This window comes from Kogia breviceps, chromosome 16, assembly GCF_026419965.1.
Source record: "Kogia breviceps isolate mKogBre1 chromosome 16, mKogBre1 haplotype 1, whole genome shotgun sequence".
Lineage (NCBI taxonomy): Eukaryota > Metazoa > Chordata > Mammalia > Artiodactyla > Physeteridae > Kogia > Kogia breviceps.
Window position 1 is genome coordinate 12,363,538 of NC_081325.1, and position 14,107 is coordinate 12,377,644.

A 14,107-nucleotide genomic window follows, 5' to 3' on the forward strand; every position below is an offset into this window, starting at 1 on the left:
AATATCCATTGCTCCTATTCAGTTTAATTACTTCAGGAGTAGATGTTATAATATAATTGTTTTTTCTAGCTTCTCAGATTATGCTTCCAAATATGTTTAGTCACCTCTCATATAGTACTTCTTGCAAATTATGTATTCAGTTACCATACAAAAGTAATGTCATATAGTTTAAATTTCAGAGCTTGTATTTTACAGATTTATAACTATAAATTATCCAAGTATATCTCTTTTTAAAATAGCTTTGCTTGATAAAATGAAAGCAAATCTCAAAATAAAAAAATATTTTCAAGCAATCAATCAAAGTAAACACATTAAAACAAAATTGAATGTCCTTTTTCCATCCTCCTCTAATCTGTGTTATATCTTATCTGTTCTATTCTTAATATATTCTTGAATTTGACATGAATTCATTTAAACATGTACTGAGGAATTATGGCAGATACCAGATGGATAAAAGATGAATAAGATAGTATCCTTTTTTATATAAGGAAATAAAGATATATAAATAACAGTTACACAAAGCAGAAGGAATAAGTACCATGTACTTATAGGTGAAGGTAACATGCTATTGAAGAGAACATTCATTTTATGCCTGGTAGGATTTTGAGTGGGCTAATAAAAAAATACAATTTTAGAAAAATGTTTCCTGAAGATCAATTTTATAATTAAAAACTGCTACACAACAGCATTAATTGCTATGAAAAATAAATTAACATTTTATTTTAGTAATATGGAAGACCTCATGTGATGCTTCTAGCATATCTTTCAATAACATGGAGAAAGTTAAAACTAGTTTCCAGATTATGAATTCGTTCCTCAAATGATTATGTTCATAGTGGTCAATCTGATTTTATATCACTTTAGTGTTTTTATAAATACATGACAATTTTTATAGGCCAAAATCTGATTGCTAAGACTATTTAGGAACAGGTTCTAACTGTTCTCTTTCAGGGTTTTAGGCATAAAAGTAGACTGTATCAGATAATATTCTTGAAATCATTATTACTGAATAAAAATAAAATGTATAAGATAAGCTATGTGAAATTATAACCAGTGAAGGAGATGGCTGAAGCTTTAACTAACCATTGCTCTTAATTTTATTCCCCTAAACATGAATAAAATACAATATTTTAGAATTTAAAAGCAGTGTTATTTTTTATTAAAGTTCTTTTAAAATGAGTGATCAGTCTGCTTTTTTTAATTCAAATATTTATTTGTCTTTGTCCTCCTCCCCCCTTATAATAACAGTTATTTGTTATTTTGTTGGACTATTGCTGATCTACTCACTGCTGGTGTTTTGTCAAACACATAGCCTACTAATACAAAATCATTGCGAGCCTCATTCAAACTAGTTTAAATGCCACATTCTCAGTAAAACCTCTTTTAACCTCCCTTCTAAAAATTTTCTGTTCACTACATGTTCTTTTCATACACTTGTTATATTTAACATGTTACATATTTTACCTTTTTAGTTTATTTATTGTATGTCCTTGTCTTCTCTTAGAATGTAAGTCTATGTGGTCAGGGTTCTTTTTTTGTTTTCAGTTATCTTAACTACTCTTTCCACAGTGCCAAGGAGAGTACCTGACAAACAATAGTGCTCAACATGCATATTTTGTGAATGGCTAAATGAAAAGCATTGAGCTGTACCTTTAAGGGAAATGCAATGGATGCAAGGGTTTTACAAGTTAAAGGAGCATGATAGAGAAAGCAGGTGAAGCAGTCTAGCATGCGTGAGAAATTGGCCCAAAGAAATACTTTGTTTGACTCAGTGAAAAGTTTTTTAATTTTTAATTTTATTTTGTTTAGGTACCTTAAGCAGTCCTCACTACTCTTTATTGTCTCCTATCCTAATTCATACATTGTTGTTAAATTGCTGCATATTGTAGTCATTTGAGTTTGTTACTCCTTATGTAGAAGTATGGAAAAAAATGCATGGCATGTTTAGGTCAAATTTATTGAGTTGCCCTTTTTAAGAGCATGATGAATGTAAGCAAATCATATGGGAAGTAAAATTGGTAAGAGAATTTAGTCCCTTTTAGACCTTAATTATCCTATACTGATATTTGAATTCAATCAGTGGATCATAGAGATAAAGATGTGATGTGACCTGTGCTTTAGGATTGAGTGTAAGGGATTCTTTACTTTAGGGTGGATGGTGATACTATAAAAAGTATCATAGCCGATGAAAAAAAATGATTTGCATAGGAAGATATATTTTTTGATATTTGAGTTTGAATTACTAGTTTTTATGAAGAGGATTTTCTCTGTAATATTTTCATCTGAGATTATACTCTAGTGTAACATGTCCAATTAAAATATAATGCAAGCTTCATATGCTATTCAAAATTTTCTGGTAAGAAGCAACAGGTGAAATTAATTTTAAGAATATATTTTATTTAAACTAGTATATCCAAAATATTATCACTGCAACATAGACTCAACAACAACAACAAAAATAATAGTTATTTTGCATTGTTTTTTCATTCTAAATCTTCAAAACCCAGTGCATACATACTTACAGCACCTATCACTTAGGTCTAGCCACATTTCAAAGGCTCAGTAGACACCTATGGCTAGTGGCTACTGTATTGGACAGTGCATCTTGAAGGTTTGGTTTGAATTTTGGAAGGTTTGTTGCTTATCTAAATACCATTGGTGATAGGTTACATACTGTGATGACATGTGAAAATTCTAGATGAGAGTACTCAGCATAGAGATGGTGTTATATTAAGCCGTGGAAGCATAAAATATCATCTAGGGAGAGTGTATTTATGAAGAGAAGACCAAAGAAATAATCTTCAGCAGTTTCCATCTTTTAAGCAAAAGACACTGAAGAGTAATCTGAAGGTTATGAAAGCCAAAGAAGGACAGTATTTCCAGGGAAGTGAGATCCTCTTTTTCAAGTACTATGGATTTGAAAGGTTGGGAATGTTTTATGTTAAGCAGGATGCATTGCATTTGTCAATGTGCAACTCATTTTTATCTTTTGGAAGAAATGATTCATTGGAATGGGAGGGTCAATTTATTTTCACTTTGGTTTGGAGTAGTGAAAGCACTTGTCTTTCCCAGTGTCTTTGAGTGTGTGTGTGTGTGTGTGTGTGTGTGTGTGTGTGTGTGTGTATTATCATGAGAGTAATTCTACTACATTTTAATTTTCTAAGATCTTTCCTTGTTAGTCAATTTCTAAACAAATGGAATGAAACCATTCTTATCCATAACTTATTTTATTTCTTTAGCTTGAGTTGACAGTGGCAGTATTCAACCTGAGCTGTTATTTATCTGTAGTTGTCCTAGAATGGGCCACAAATAACAAACTATCATGTAGAGAATTATCTTAAAATCTTAGGTTTCTAAATATAATTAAATTTTGAATAGCAAAGAAAGTATAAAAAGTTATTTCTGTATATTTTCAGCTTGAATTTCTGCTTTCTTTATTTAGTCATCAAGAGTTCATATCACTAGAGCTGTCCTGGAGCAATTTTTATCCTTTGCAAAATACCTTGATGGTTTATCTCATGGAGCACCTTTGCTGAAGCAGCTTTGTGATCACATTTTATTCAACCCAGCCATCTGGATACATACACCTGCAAAGGTATACATTTTAATCTCATTCATTTTATTTTAGTGTAATGTTATAAATTATAAATGTAAATTACAGTTATTGGATCTAAACTATCCAGTAGAAAGCATTTGGATTTTTCAGTTTATTTTACAGTCAGTTTGAAGCAGTTATGTTTAGGTAGTATTAGAAATCAAAATAATAAATATGTAAATATTAAAATAAATGAAACTATAGTTAAAATTTTTTTTCTTATGGGGTGATGAGAAAGTTCTGGAACTAAATAATGGTAATGGTTGCTTAAAAAACGTTGAAGCTGTACTTCTTACCCTATACAAAGGTGAAACCCACTTAGATTTAAGACCTAAATTTGAGAGGTAAACTATAAAGCTAATAGGAGAAATCATTGAAAGATATCTTTGCAGTTTGGGGATAGCCCAAAAGTTCTTAAGTAAGACCTTCAAAGCCTCTCTTTTTAGGGGGAAAATTAGTGCATTTGATGATATCAAAATTAAAGATTTTGTTAAATGATCTTCAGAGACAATGTCAATAAATAGATGATAGATTAGGAGGTTTTTTTACACTGTCAAAAATTATCTAGGCAAGAGGAAAACATTGAATATGAACCAAAAATTAGATATTAGTATTGCATAAATGTTAAATTTACTACGTGGAGGAATTGTATTGCGCTCTATGTAGGAGAATGTCCTTATTCTTAGGAGATTTACATTGAAGTATTTAGTGGTGAAGTGTCTGAATGTCAGCAACTTCCTTTCAGACGTTAGTCAAAATATATTTATACATCTATATAATATAATAGAAATAAAGCAGATGTGGAAAAATAACAGTTGGTAAATCTATTATGATAGTTACATAACTTTTTGTTTGAAAATTTTCAAAATAAAAAGTTGGAGAAAATAGCAATTAATAACATTCAGAATGTACAAGGAACTCTTTAAAATCAACACTAAAAAGATAAAAAAATTAGGCTTGATGTAATGGCTGCATTCTGAAGTCATTAGATGTGATTCATACCTTTCCAAGAAAGAGAATCTGGTACACTGATTATTAAGACTAGAAAAAGAAAAAATAGCAGGTATCTAACTATATCATGATAATTGTCATCATTGTGACTGGAAAATTCCTTGTATTGTGATCATAGAGTTTTTATCATGGTATGTAAAAATATTTTTTAAAATAAATTTATACATAAAATTTTTTTAGATATAAACATAAAATTTTTATTATTTTGCATACCTAAATTTTGCCTCCTTATATTCTAGTAGAAATCAGTAATGAGGGACATTTTCATGAATTTGGGCTACACATTATAATTTTCAAATCTCCCACATAACTTTAAAGTTCTGATTTTTATTATGGTTTGTCATTTAAATTATTGTGCTAAAATGCAAACCTGAAGTTTGTTCACTCTTTAAACATGGTGTTTAAACTTGTCATCTGTATATTTACATGCTAGATTTTGATAATGTGGCAATAGGTAAGAAAATTTGAAATTACATGAACTTTTAGGATCCATGACAACAATATATATTTTTTTCCAAATACGATATAGCTGGCTGATGTTAGGTTCTGTCCCTTTGAACTGCTGCAGTGTACTTTGATTAAGGGCTTTAGTTTAGTTGGCCTTTTAAATAATTTAATCTTCCTGTTGGATAATTTCAATGGAATTGTTGAATCATTTAAAATTATTTTATTATTAAAAACTATTAGATTACCTTTAGTAAAATTTTATTAGAATGTGTTGATTCCAGATTATTTTCTTTTTATAATATAAATAACACTTAATAAATAGTTATATTTGGCCTCATAATAAATGGTTCTTTCTTGGCCTTTAATGATTTATATTTAAATTAGAATAGAATGTATATTTATAATATAAACACTTGAGGCATTTTAAATTTATTTTAATGCTTTGTTAATATTCTGTACTAGGTTCAACTTTCCCTATACACTTATTTGTCTGCTGAATTTATTGGAACTGCTACCATTTACACCACCATACGCAGAGTAGGAACAGTATTACAGCTAATGCATACACTAAAATATTACTACTGGGTCATTAATCCTGCCGACAGTAGTGGCATTGCACCCAAAGGTTTAGGTAAGTACAGTACTTCTACATTGTCTGTACTATGATTGTTCTATATCCTAAGTACTATTATAGTGAACAGATGTGCATGGTTATGAAATTAACACTGAGCTATTGTCTTTCTTGTGTAGTAGACTGGTACATTGAGAATCTTTTGTGATAAAGAAGAAGCTTATAGCTTTTGTATTAAGCTTTTGGAATAAAGACAGGTGAAAATAAATAATATTGTACCTTTTAGCCAATATAGTTGTTGTGATATAATATTAAAAAACAGATGAATGATATTGCTCATGGCCAGTGTGTTCTAATACAGTCACTTAAACATTTTGAGATTGTTGCCTTCCTTTATATTTTTTCCCCAAACTTCATTCTTTGTTCTAAGTAAAGTAGAAACTAATTTAATTCTTCAGTGCATTGTGTTGTTTTAAAAATGTTGCCGATTTTCCTAATTATATTAAAAATACATGCTTATTATAGAAAATAAAATAGAAGAAAAAAATTGTTCATAACCCAAACCCCAGGAGTAATCACTGTTACAAGTTGGGTGTGTGATCTTCCACTATTTCTCATTGCATAAATATGTGAAATATATTAACTTTTACAGAATTCAGATTTTCTTTTCTTTATTTTGTATCTACATAGTAATCTAAGAGGATACACCACTTACGTGTTTCCAAAGTTTTGATCCTATAAATAATGCAGTGATCTATTTCTTTGTATATACTTATTCCCCTCCATCTTTGATTTGTTTACAATTACTGAGAAAGGGTATCCTGATAAATATTGTGAATTTTTTCAGAAGTATTGTACTAGCTTACAGGTTCACCAGTGGTATGTTAGTGTGCTTTTTTCTCGGCATACTCATAATAGCAATTACCATTTTATAAAAATCGTTTTGGTAGGGTAAAATAACATTTTACTATTCTAATATTCATTTATTAGCTTACATTGTCTTTCATTTTACTGATGGGCTTTTAAAATTGTGTTATTCACACTCGGGTTTATATTCTGTCATTTATGTTTTTTTCCCATTGCTTTTAGACTTAAAAATGCCTAAAATTAACTGAATACTTAATATGAGTTAGAATCTATGCTAAGCACCCTACATGTTAATTTTGTTTAATCATTTACGTGTAATGTATTTATATATATATGTGTGTGTGTATATATATATATACATATTTACACATACACATAGGGCTATATCTATATATAACTACATTGCTAATATCACTCCCATTTTGCATTTTAGGAAACTGAAAGTTGGTACAAAGTAACAGAACTAAAATTTGAATCATGTCTGCCTGACTCAGAGCCCTAGTTTTTATAATTACACTGTGATAGAGCTCTCTACTCTAGACAAATCATATGTTCACACATATTTATTTCTGCTTCAAAAAATTAATTTCTAATTTACAGAAAAGTTGCAAGAATTGTACAAAGAATTCTTGTATACCCCCACCGTATTTCCCAATATTTTATATCTTACCATTTAGACTTTACCATTTTATTTCTATGTAAATATGAACATGTATGTAAACATATGCATTTTTTTCTGAATAAATTGAGAATAAATTATAGGTATGACGCCCTATTTCTCCTAAATACTTTAATATTTATTTCCTAAAAGGTAAGGGCACTCTCTTGAGTTAATGAAGAGCAACCATTAAAATCAGGTAATTAACATGAATACAATACTATCCTCTCATACAAAGCTCCCATTCAAATTTAACCCATTATCCCAGTAATATCCATTCTAGAAAAAAAAGTTTTCTGTCCCTGAATCACAGTCGAGGATCATGCATGATATTTAGTTGCCTTGTCACCGTAATATTCTTGGATTTGAATAGTTATTTTAGTATTTCCTTGTCTTCCATGGCCTTGACATTTTTGAAGAATACAGACAATTTTTTAGAATGTCCTTTAATCTGTATTTATTTTATATTTGCTCATGATGATTTAGGTTTTTCATTTTTAGAAGGAATCACACAGAAGTCATAACAATTCTGTCTCAATGTTATCATTACAGAGGCACATGATGTTGAGTTGTCTTATTATTTTACTAGTGATGTTAATTTTGGTGTCTGCCAGGGTTCTTTACTGTAAAATTCCACTTTCTCCTCTGTAATCTTAAGTATTTGGTGGAGAAATACATTGAGACTACGTAAACATTCTGTTCTTCAACAAACTTTTGCCCACTGGTTTTAGTTCATTGACGACTCTTGTCAGAATTTATCTTTACTGTGATGGCTTCCAAATGGTGACATTTTCTGAGATATTTATTAGTTTGAATTCTACAGTAACAAAGAAGTTGTTTTTCTCTTCCATTTACTAATTTATTTGTTCATTTCTTAGTGTCAGTGTAAATTTCATGGATTCCTGTTTAATTTGGTGTTATATCAACAGTTGGCACACTTTCTCTGCGAAGGGCCAGGCAGTAAATATTTTAGGCTTAGCGAGCCATAGATCTCTACTACAAGTGGTCAGCTCTGCACTGTATTGCAAAAACAGCCACAGATAGTACGTAAGTGAATGGCTGTGGTTTGTTCCAGTGAAACTTAAAGAAAAAAACAGTGGCTGCATGGATTTAGTGTAGAGGCTATCCCCTGAGTTGTATCCTTATTTATTTTGATGTTCAAGTTGTACCGGATTTGGCCGATAGGAGCCCCTTCACATGAGTCTTGGGTCTTTATGACAAATGTCCATAATTTTTTTGTACTTCCTTGCTTTCTGGTGTAAGATATTTTTGGTTCATCTTTTATTTTCCTTATCTCAGAAGCCCTGGTTTGTTTTGTAGATATGGTTTTAAGAAACCAAGATCTGGGTGGTAGGTGTGCTTATTGTGTTTATTGCTCTTTGGGTATCATTGCTTCTAGGCATTCTTGTTGGACAGATCTAGGAAATATAAGCTTAAATGCAAATACATATATATGTATATGCATACATCTAAACTGATCTATCTGTATTAATAACCATGAGTTCACACAAGTATGTATCTTCAATCCCAATCCAAAACCACATGGGTCAGTCTAGCCTCAAATTGCTTATTTTTAAGCTTTCTTCCTTCAATATTGAGAAATCTGGCTCCCGTTATCTTTAATATTTTTTAATATATTTACTTACTCTACTTTATGAAACCCACATTCTTACCCATGCACCATCACCTTCTCAGCTTTGACATTGCCAGTTGGCTCTGACCATCTTCGGTTCTGACTTAAAATGGTCCTTTTCACCTCCTTGGCCCCTATTGTTTCTTTACCACTGACCATACTACTGGCCTCTGTTGTCTCCTCACCCTGAGCCTGAAGATCCTGCCAGACTTAGTTGCCTCCTGGGCCCTTTCCAGCCCCTTGTGTCTCCTTGGCCTCTGCTGCTTCCGCAGGTCCCTGTGCCCTTGGGTGCCACTGGCTCTGGCCATCTCAAGGAGAGGGGAGGGAAGAAAACAAATAAATATAATTTTTTAAAAAGTGACAAGAAAGTGGAAGAGTTTTTCTTTTACTTTTTCTTTTCATTGAATTGTATACTTTTTTTTTTTTTTTTTTTTTTTTTGCGGTACGCGGGCCTCTCACTGCCGTGGCCTCTCCCGTCGCGGAGCAGAGGCCCCGGACGCGCAGGCCCAGCGGCCACGGCCCACGGGCCCAGCCGCTCCGCGGCATGTGGGATCCTCCCAGACCAGGGCACGAACCCGCGTCTCCTGCATCGGCAGGCGGACTCCCAACCACTGCGCCACCAGGGAAGCCCCGAATTGTATACTTTTAAAAAAAGTTTTTAAAAAATGTTTGAGGTATACTTGATAATTAACATATTAGTTTCAGTTGTATAATATAATGCTTTGATATTTGTATACATTGAGAAATGATCACCACAATAAGTCAGTCTGTCGCTATGCATCGGTAATTTTTTTTCCTTTTTTTTCTTGTGATAAGAACTCTTAAAATTTAGTCTCTTAGCAACTTTCAAATATGCAATACAGAATTATTATCTGTAGTAACAACGTTGTACATTATGTCCCCCTGACGTATCATTTCTTTTTCTGTATGGTTTAATTTATTCTTTTTAATCTATATTTTTATTAATTTGTTCTCTTTAATCTTTTTAATTTAACTTTTCAATCTATCTGAAATTAATTTTGTTATTTAGTGGAATGTGAGGTTTTGAAACACATAGTTTTCTATATTACAATATTTTCAATACTAATTTGAGCTAAATAATGCTTTCTTTGAAGAACATTTTTGTTTGTTTGTTTGTTTTTGTTTGTTTGTGGCACGCGGGCCTCTCACTGCTGCGGCCTCTCCCGTTGCGGAGCATAGGCTCCGGACGCGCAGGCTCAGCGGCTATGGCTCACGGGCCCAGCCGCTCTGCAGCATGTGGGATCTTCCCGGACCGGGGCACGAACCCGTGTCCCCTGCATCGGCAGGCAGACTCTCAACCACTGCGCCACCAGGGAAGCCCCAAAAACATTTAAAAGATAATATGTACTACACTAGCTTTTCATAGAAGTATTATGCATGTGTGCACTTACCTTGAGAAGTAGAATCTTTTTCCTTTGACTGTGATTTCACACTTTTGTGTCTGAAATTCTTATATATGATTCACTGTAAAAACATTTATTTATATTAAAAATCTCATAGCAGTACATGATCTTGGTAACCTGTGAAATAATGTAAAGATTTGTGATTAAAAAGTTAATACTTTCCCAAGGAGGCAGTATTACCAGTCTTACATATTTTTTCACCTCTTTTTGTCTGCTCAGACAAACACAAACTTACACATGCATATGCATAGGTGATTCATATTACAGCTGTTTCAAAGACTTATTCTGAATATATCACAAACACAAAGTGGTATTATATATGTAAAGAACCCCGTATGAGTATCACCAAGCTTAAGGAATAGAATATTACCATAAGCCTGTATATATCTATCCTTGGTCAGACATTTATCCCATTTCCAGGCGTAGAGATAACCCCATCTTCAATTTTATGTTTATTATACATTTTCTTTTCTTGAGTCTTTATTATTTTTTACTGTGCTTTACTCCTTTGTTATTTACATTGTGTAATATCAATATATGACAGTAGTAAGTATACTGAGTGCTTACAATTAAAATGGACCAGTTACTCTTCTAATTCCTTTACATATGTTGATCCATTTAATCCTCACAAAATATCCTATGACAAAGAGCTTTTGTCCTCATCCTAACAATAAGAAACACTTATGCACAAAGATAGTATAACACTTGTCCAATTTCATTAAGTCGTGGCCAAATTATAAATAAAAGTAAGGAAATTATTACTAAAATAATGGTGCTGTCTCTATGGAGATGGAGTGGGGGATGTGATCAGGAAGGGGAGTGTGGCTCAGAGCTGAGAGCTGCGTAGGGTGAGGCTTTATTGTATGCTGGAGCAGGCTGGTGCCACCACCAATTATTAGATATTTGATGAGCTGGTTGTCAAACCATTGGTGGCGTGAACTTGAAGTCAGTCATGGAGGGAGTATTTATTTACACAACAGAAATCAGAAATCTGCATATGATATAAATCAGAACCTCACCCTCCATTCTGCGCAGCTCCTGGTTGACAGGTTTCTCTGCCAAGCTGCTGTCAGTGTTCAGTTCCTTGACCTAAGAAGTGGTTATACAGGTGTTCATTTTATAATAATTCATTAAGTTGTAAATGTATATCTTCTGTATGTGTACTATATTTCACAATGAAAATATTAAAGAAACAAAAATAATAGCAAGTTTTGGTAAGGAGGGAAAGAGTACTTTGTACACTATTGGCAGGAGTAGGGCAACAAATGTAGAAATGGGAAAGAGATTTCTTTCCCAAGAGTAGATGAAATGGATTGTTTAAGGGATAATTTGTTTTGATGTGTAATAATCTACACATAAATATTTTTGGAGTGAATAAGTGGATGCTATAAATTATATATAAAAGGATTATAGATTAAAACTTATACAGAAGCTATATAAATCTGGGTTGCTTCAAGTAAGGCTTGATGTTTAAGGACTTTCATGGTTCTAGCTATGTTTCTTAAATGTATAATTTCATTACTGCATATTATATATTATATATATATATATTATGGCATATTCTCATTTTTATTGGTAATTAAATATTTATGCTTAGTTACTTTGAAATTTAGGTGTTCTATTGGAAATGATATGTACACTGTAACTGTTCATGCTTACTTTCATTTATTGACTCATAAGCATTTATTGAGTGTCATCATAATATGTATTTTGTGTATATAAGTGACATGGAAGAAAAAAGCTTCAAAACAAATAGTGACATAGAGTGTCACTTTTCTGGGGTTTGTTCTATAATGTGTGGATGAAAATGGAGAATGATTTTAAACATAGGTAAGAAGAAGGTGGAAGAAATATTGGGAAAACTTGGATTTGAGGGGGAAAAGGGAACCTATTAAGTTAATAAAAGTAGGGAAATGTATCCATGTAAAGACTTGATATTATTTATTTTTCAATGAATAGTAATATAATTTTTAAAAAGTAATTCTTTCCCCCAAATCTGACATAGTAAAAAATTTGAAATTGCCAAAAATCTGAAAATAATATTCATATTCTCTATTAGTAAAATTGTACAGAAGTAATACTAAGAAATATGATAATTATAATGAATATAACTTAAAGTGTTCCATAATATCACAACATAATTTCATTAAGCTTATTATTAAGTAATAATAATGAGGGGTTTTATTGTTTGTTTTTTCTTTTTATTTTCTGTTTTATTCTAGATGGTCCCCGGCCATCACAAAAAGAAATTATATCACTACGGGCATTTATGTTACTTTTCCTGAAACAACTTATATTAAAGGTAAAACAGTTTTATGTAATTCAAAACTGCAGTATATTAGATGAAAAGAATGTTTTGGCAGAGTTTAAATCATTATTGTAAAATTAGTTTTACAACCTTTAATTCATGAATGCTTTCAATATTCTATAAATCTTAGTATTAACTTTTGTTGAACTTCACTTTGTGTTAATACTCTTTGAGGTCCTCTATCCTAAGGGGTGTAGCAGAAATGGACAAGGAACATATACATAAAAATTGAGCATGAAGATTTCATTGTAGAAAATGATCTGTGTTCCTGTTTGAGAAGACTTATATATTTTATCACATTAGGATTTTTAAAAGATTAAGTTAAATAGAAAATAAAGGTAAAATACACAGCAATTTATATTGTAAAGTTTTATGGTAATTTCCATTATTTTAAGAAAAGAACACATGATTAGAAAATAGTAATATTAATATATTTAGATGATCAAAATATAATTTTTTATAGTGAAGTCAGTCAAATATTAGCAACTTTAGAAGAATAGGTACAATTTTCTAAATATTTACTTACTTAACTTGAAATAATATAGCCTATGAATTATGAAGTATCTAGATATTTTAATTAAAGCATCACTGCTTTTAAGTTGTCCATATTGTATTTTAAAATGATCATTTTGATGGCTGTCTTTAATTAAAGTTTTAATTTTAGATTTAAATTAATTAATTTTTTAAAAAATTAGGATCGAGGGGTCAAGGAAGATGAACTTCAGAGTATATTAAATTACCTGCTTACAATGCATGAGGTAGGACATGGTCTGGGTCTTCTATTTTAATAATTTTATTCAATGCATTAGAAAACATTTATAACTAAATAAATATTGATGATCCTTATTATGCAGGATGAAAATATTCATGATGTGTTACAGTTACTAGTGGCTTTAATGTCAGAACACCCAGCCTCAATGATACCAGCATTTGATCAAAGGAATGGAATAAGGTATGATTATAATATTAGTATTATTAGTAGGCTTTAATTGAGTACAGTTGTGCTTCCCAGAATAATCCCTATTCAGTTAACTTTTGAGTGTATATAGCAAAATCTTACACATAAGAAGGGAGCAGATGGAGAAAGCTGTTATTAATCTTCTAATACTCAAGGAAACTGATGAAGTATATAGAAAATGGGTCTCGGGTCTCAAGAAGAGTAATTATATTGTTGTTGCTGTAGTAAAGACATTTTAAGTAGTGGGAAGAGCAAATATTTTGGCAAGAAGATGAGAGAGCATGGTATATTTCGACAAAAGAGAGTTCAAGGAAAAGTCTATGAGTTTAGGCTCAAGAGCTAGATAGTCGCCAGGTTTGAAAGATCCATATAATGGTAAGAAGTTCAGATGTTATTTTATTGGTGATGAAAACTAAAGAATTTTGAATACAAAACTGATTTGCTCAGATTTCCATTTTGCTACATTTATAATCAGCAGTGTGGAAAATGAGTTGGAGATAGATAAAGCTGATGTAGGGAGATCAGTAGAGAGATTATTTTATTCATCAGTGTTAGAGATGACGAGCTAGGACAGTGGCAGTGCGATGGGAATGATGGAGATGAAATATTTTGGAACAAGAAGCCAAAACCAAAAG

At 31.6% G+C, this 14,107-nt stretch overlaps 1 protein-coding gene across 8 annotated transcripts in view; it reads left to right on the top strand.

The window, feature by feature from the left end:
* NBEA (neurobeachin) overlaps positions 1–14,107 on the top strand; it is a 594,993-nt gene that overhangs the window by 124,060 nt on the left and 456,826 nt on the right. For all 8 annotated transcript variants that reach the window (XM_059042292.2, XM_067016556.1, XM_067016558.1 and 5 more), the window contains exons 12-16: positions 3,443–3,595; positions 5,516–5,684; positions 12,429–12,508; positions 13,210–13,272; positions 13,369–13,466. In XM_059042292.2, the coding sequence (XP_058898275.1) occupies positions 3,443–3,595; positions 5,516–5,684; positions 12,429–12,508; positions 13,210–13,272; positions 13,369–13,466 (563 nt within the window). The remainder of the gene's footprint in view (positions 1–3,442; positions 3,596–5,515; positions 5,685–12,428; positions 12,509–13,209; positions 13,273–13,368; positions 13,467–14,107) is intronic.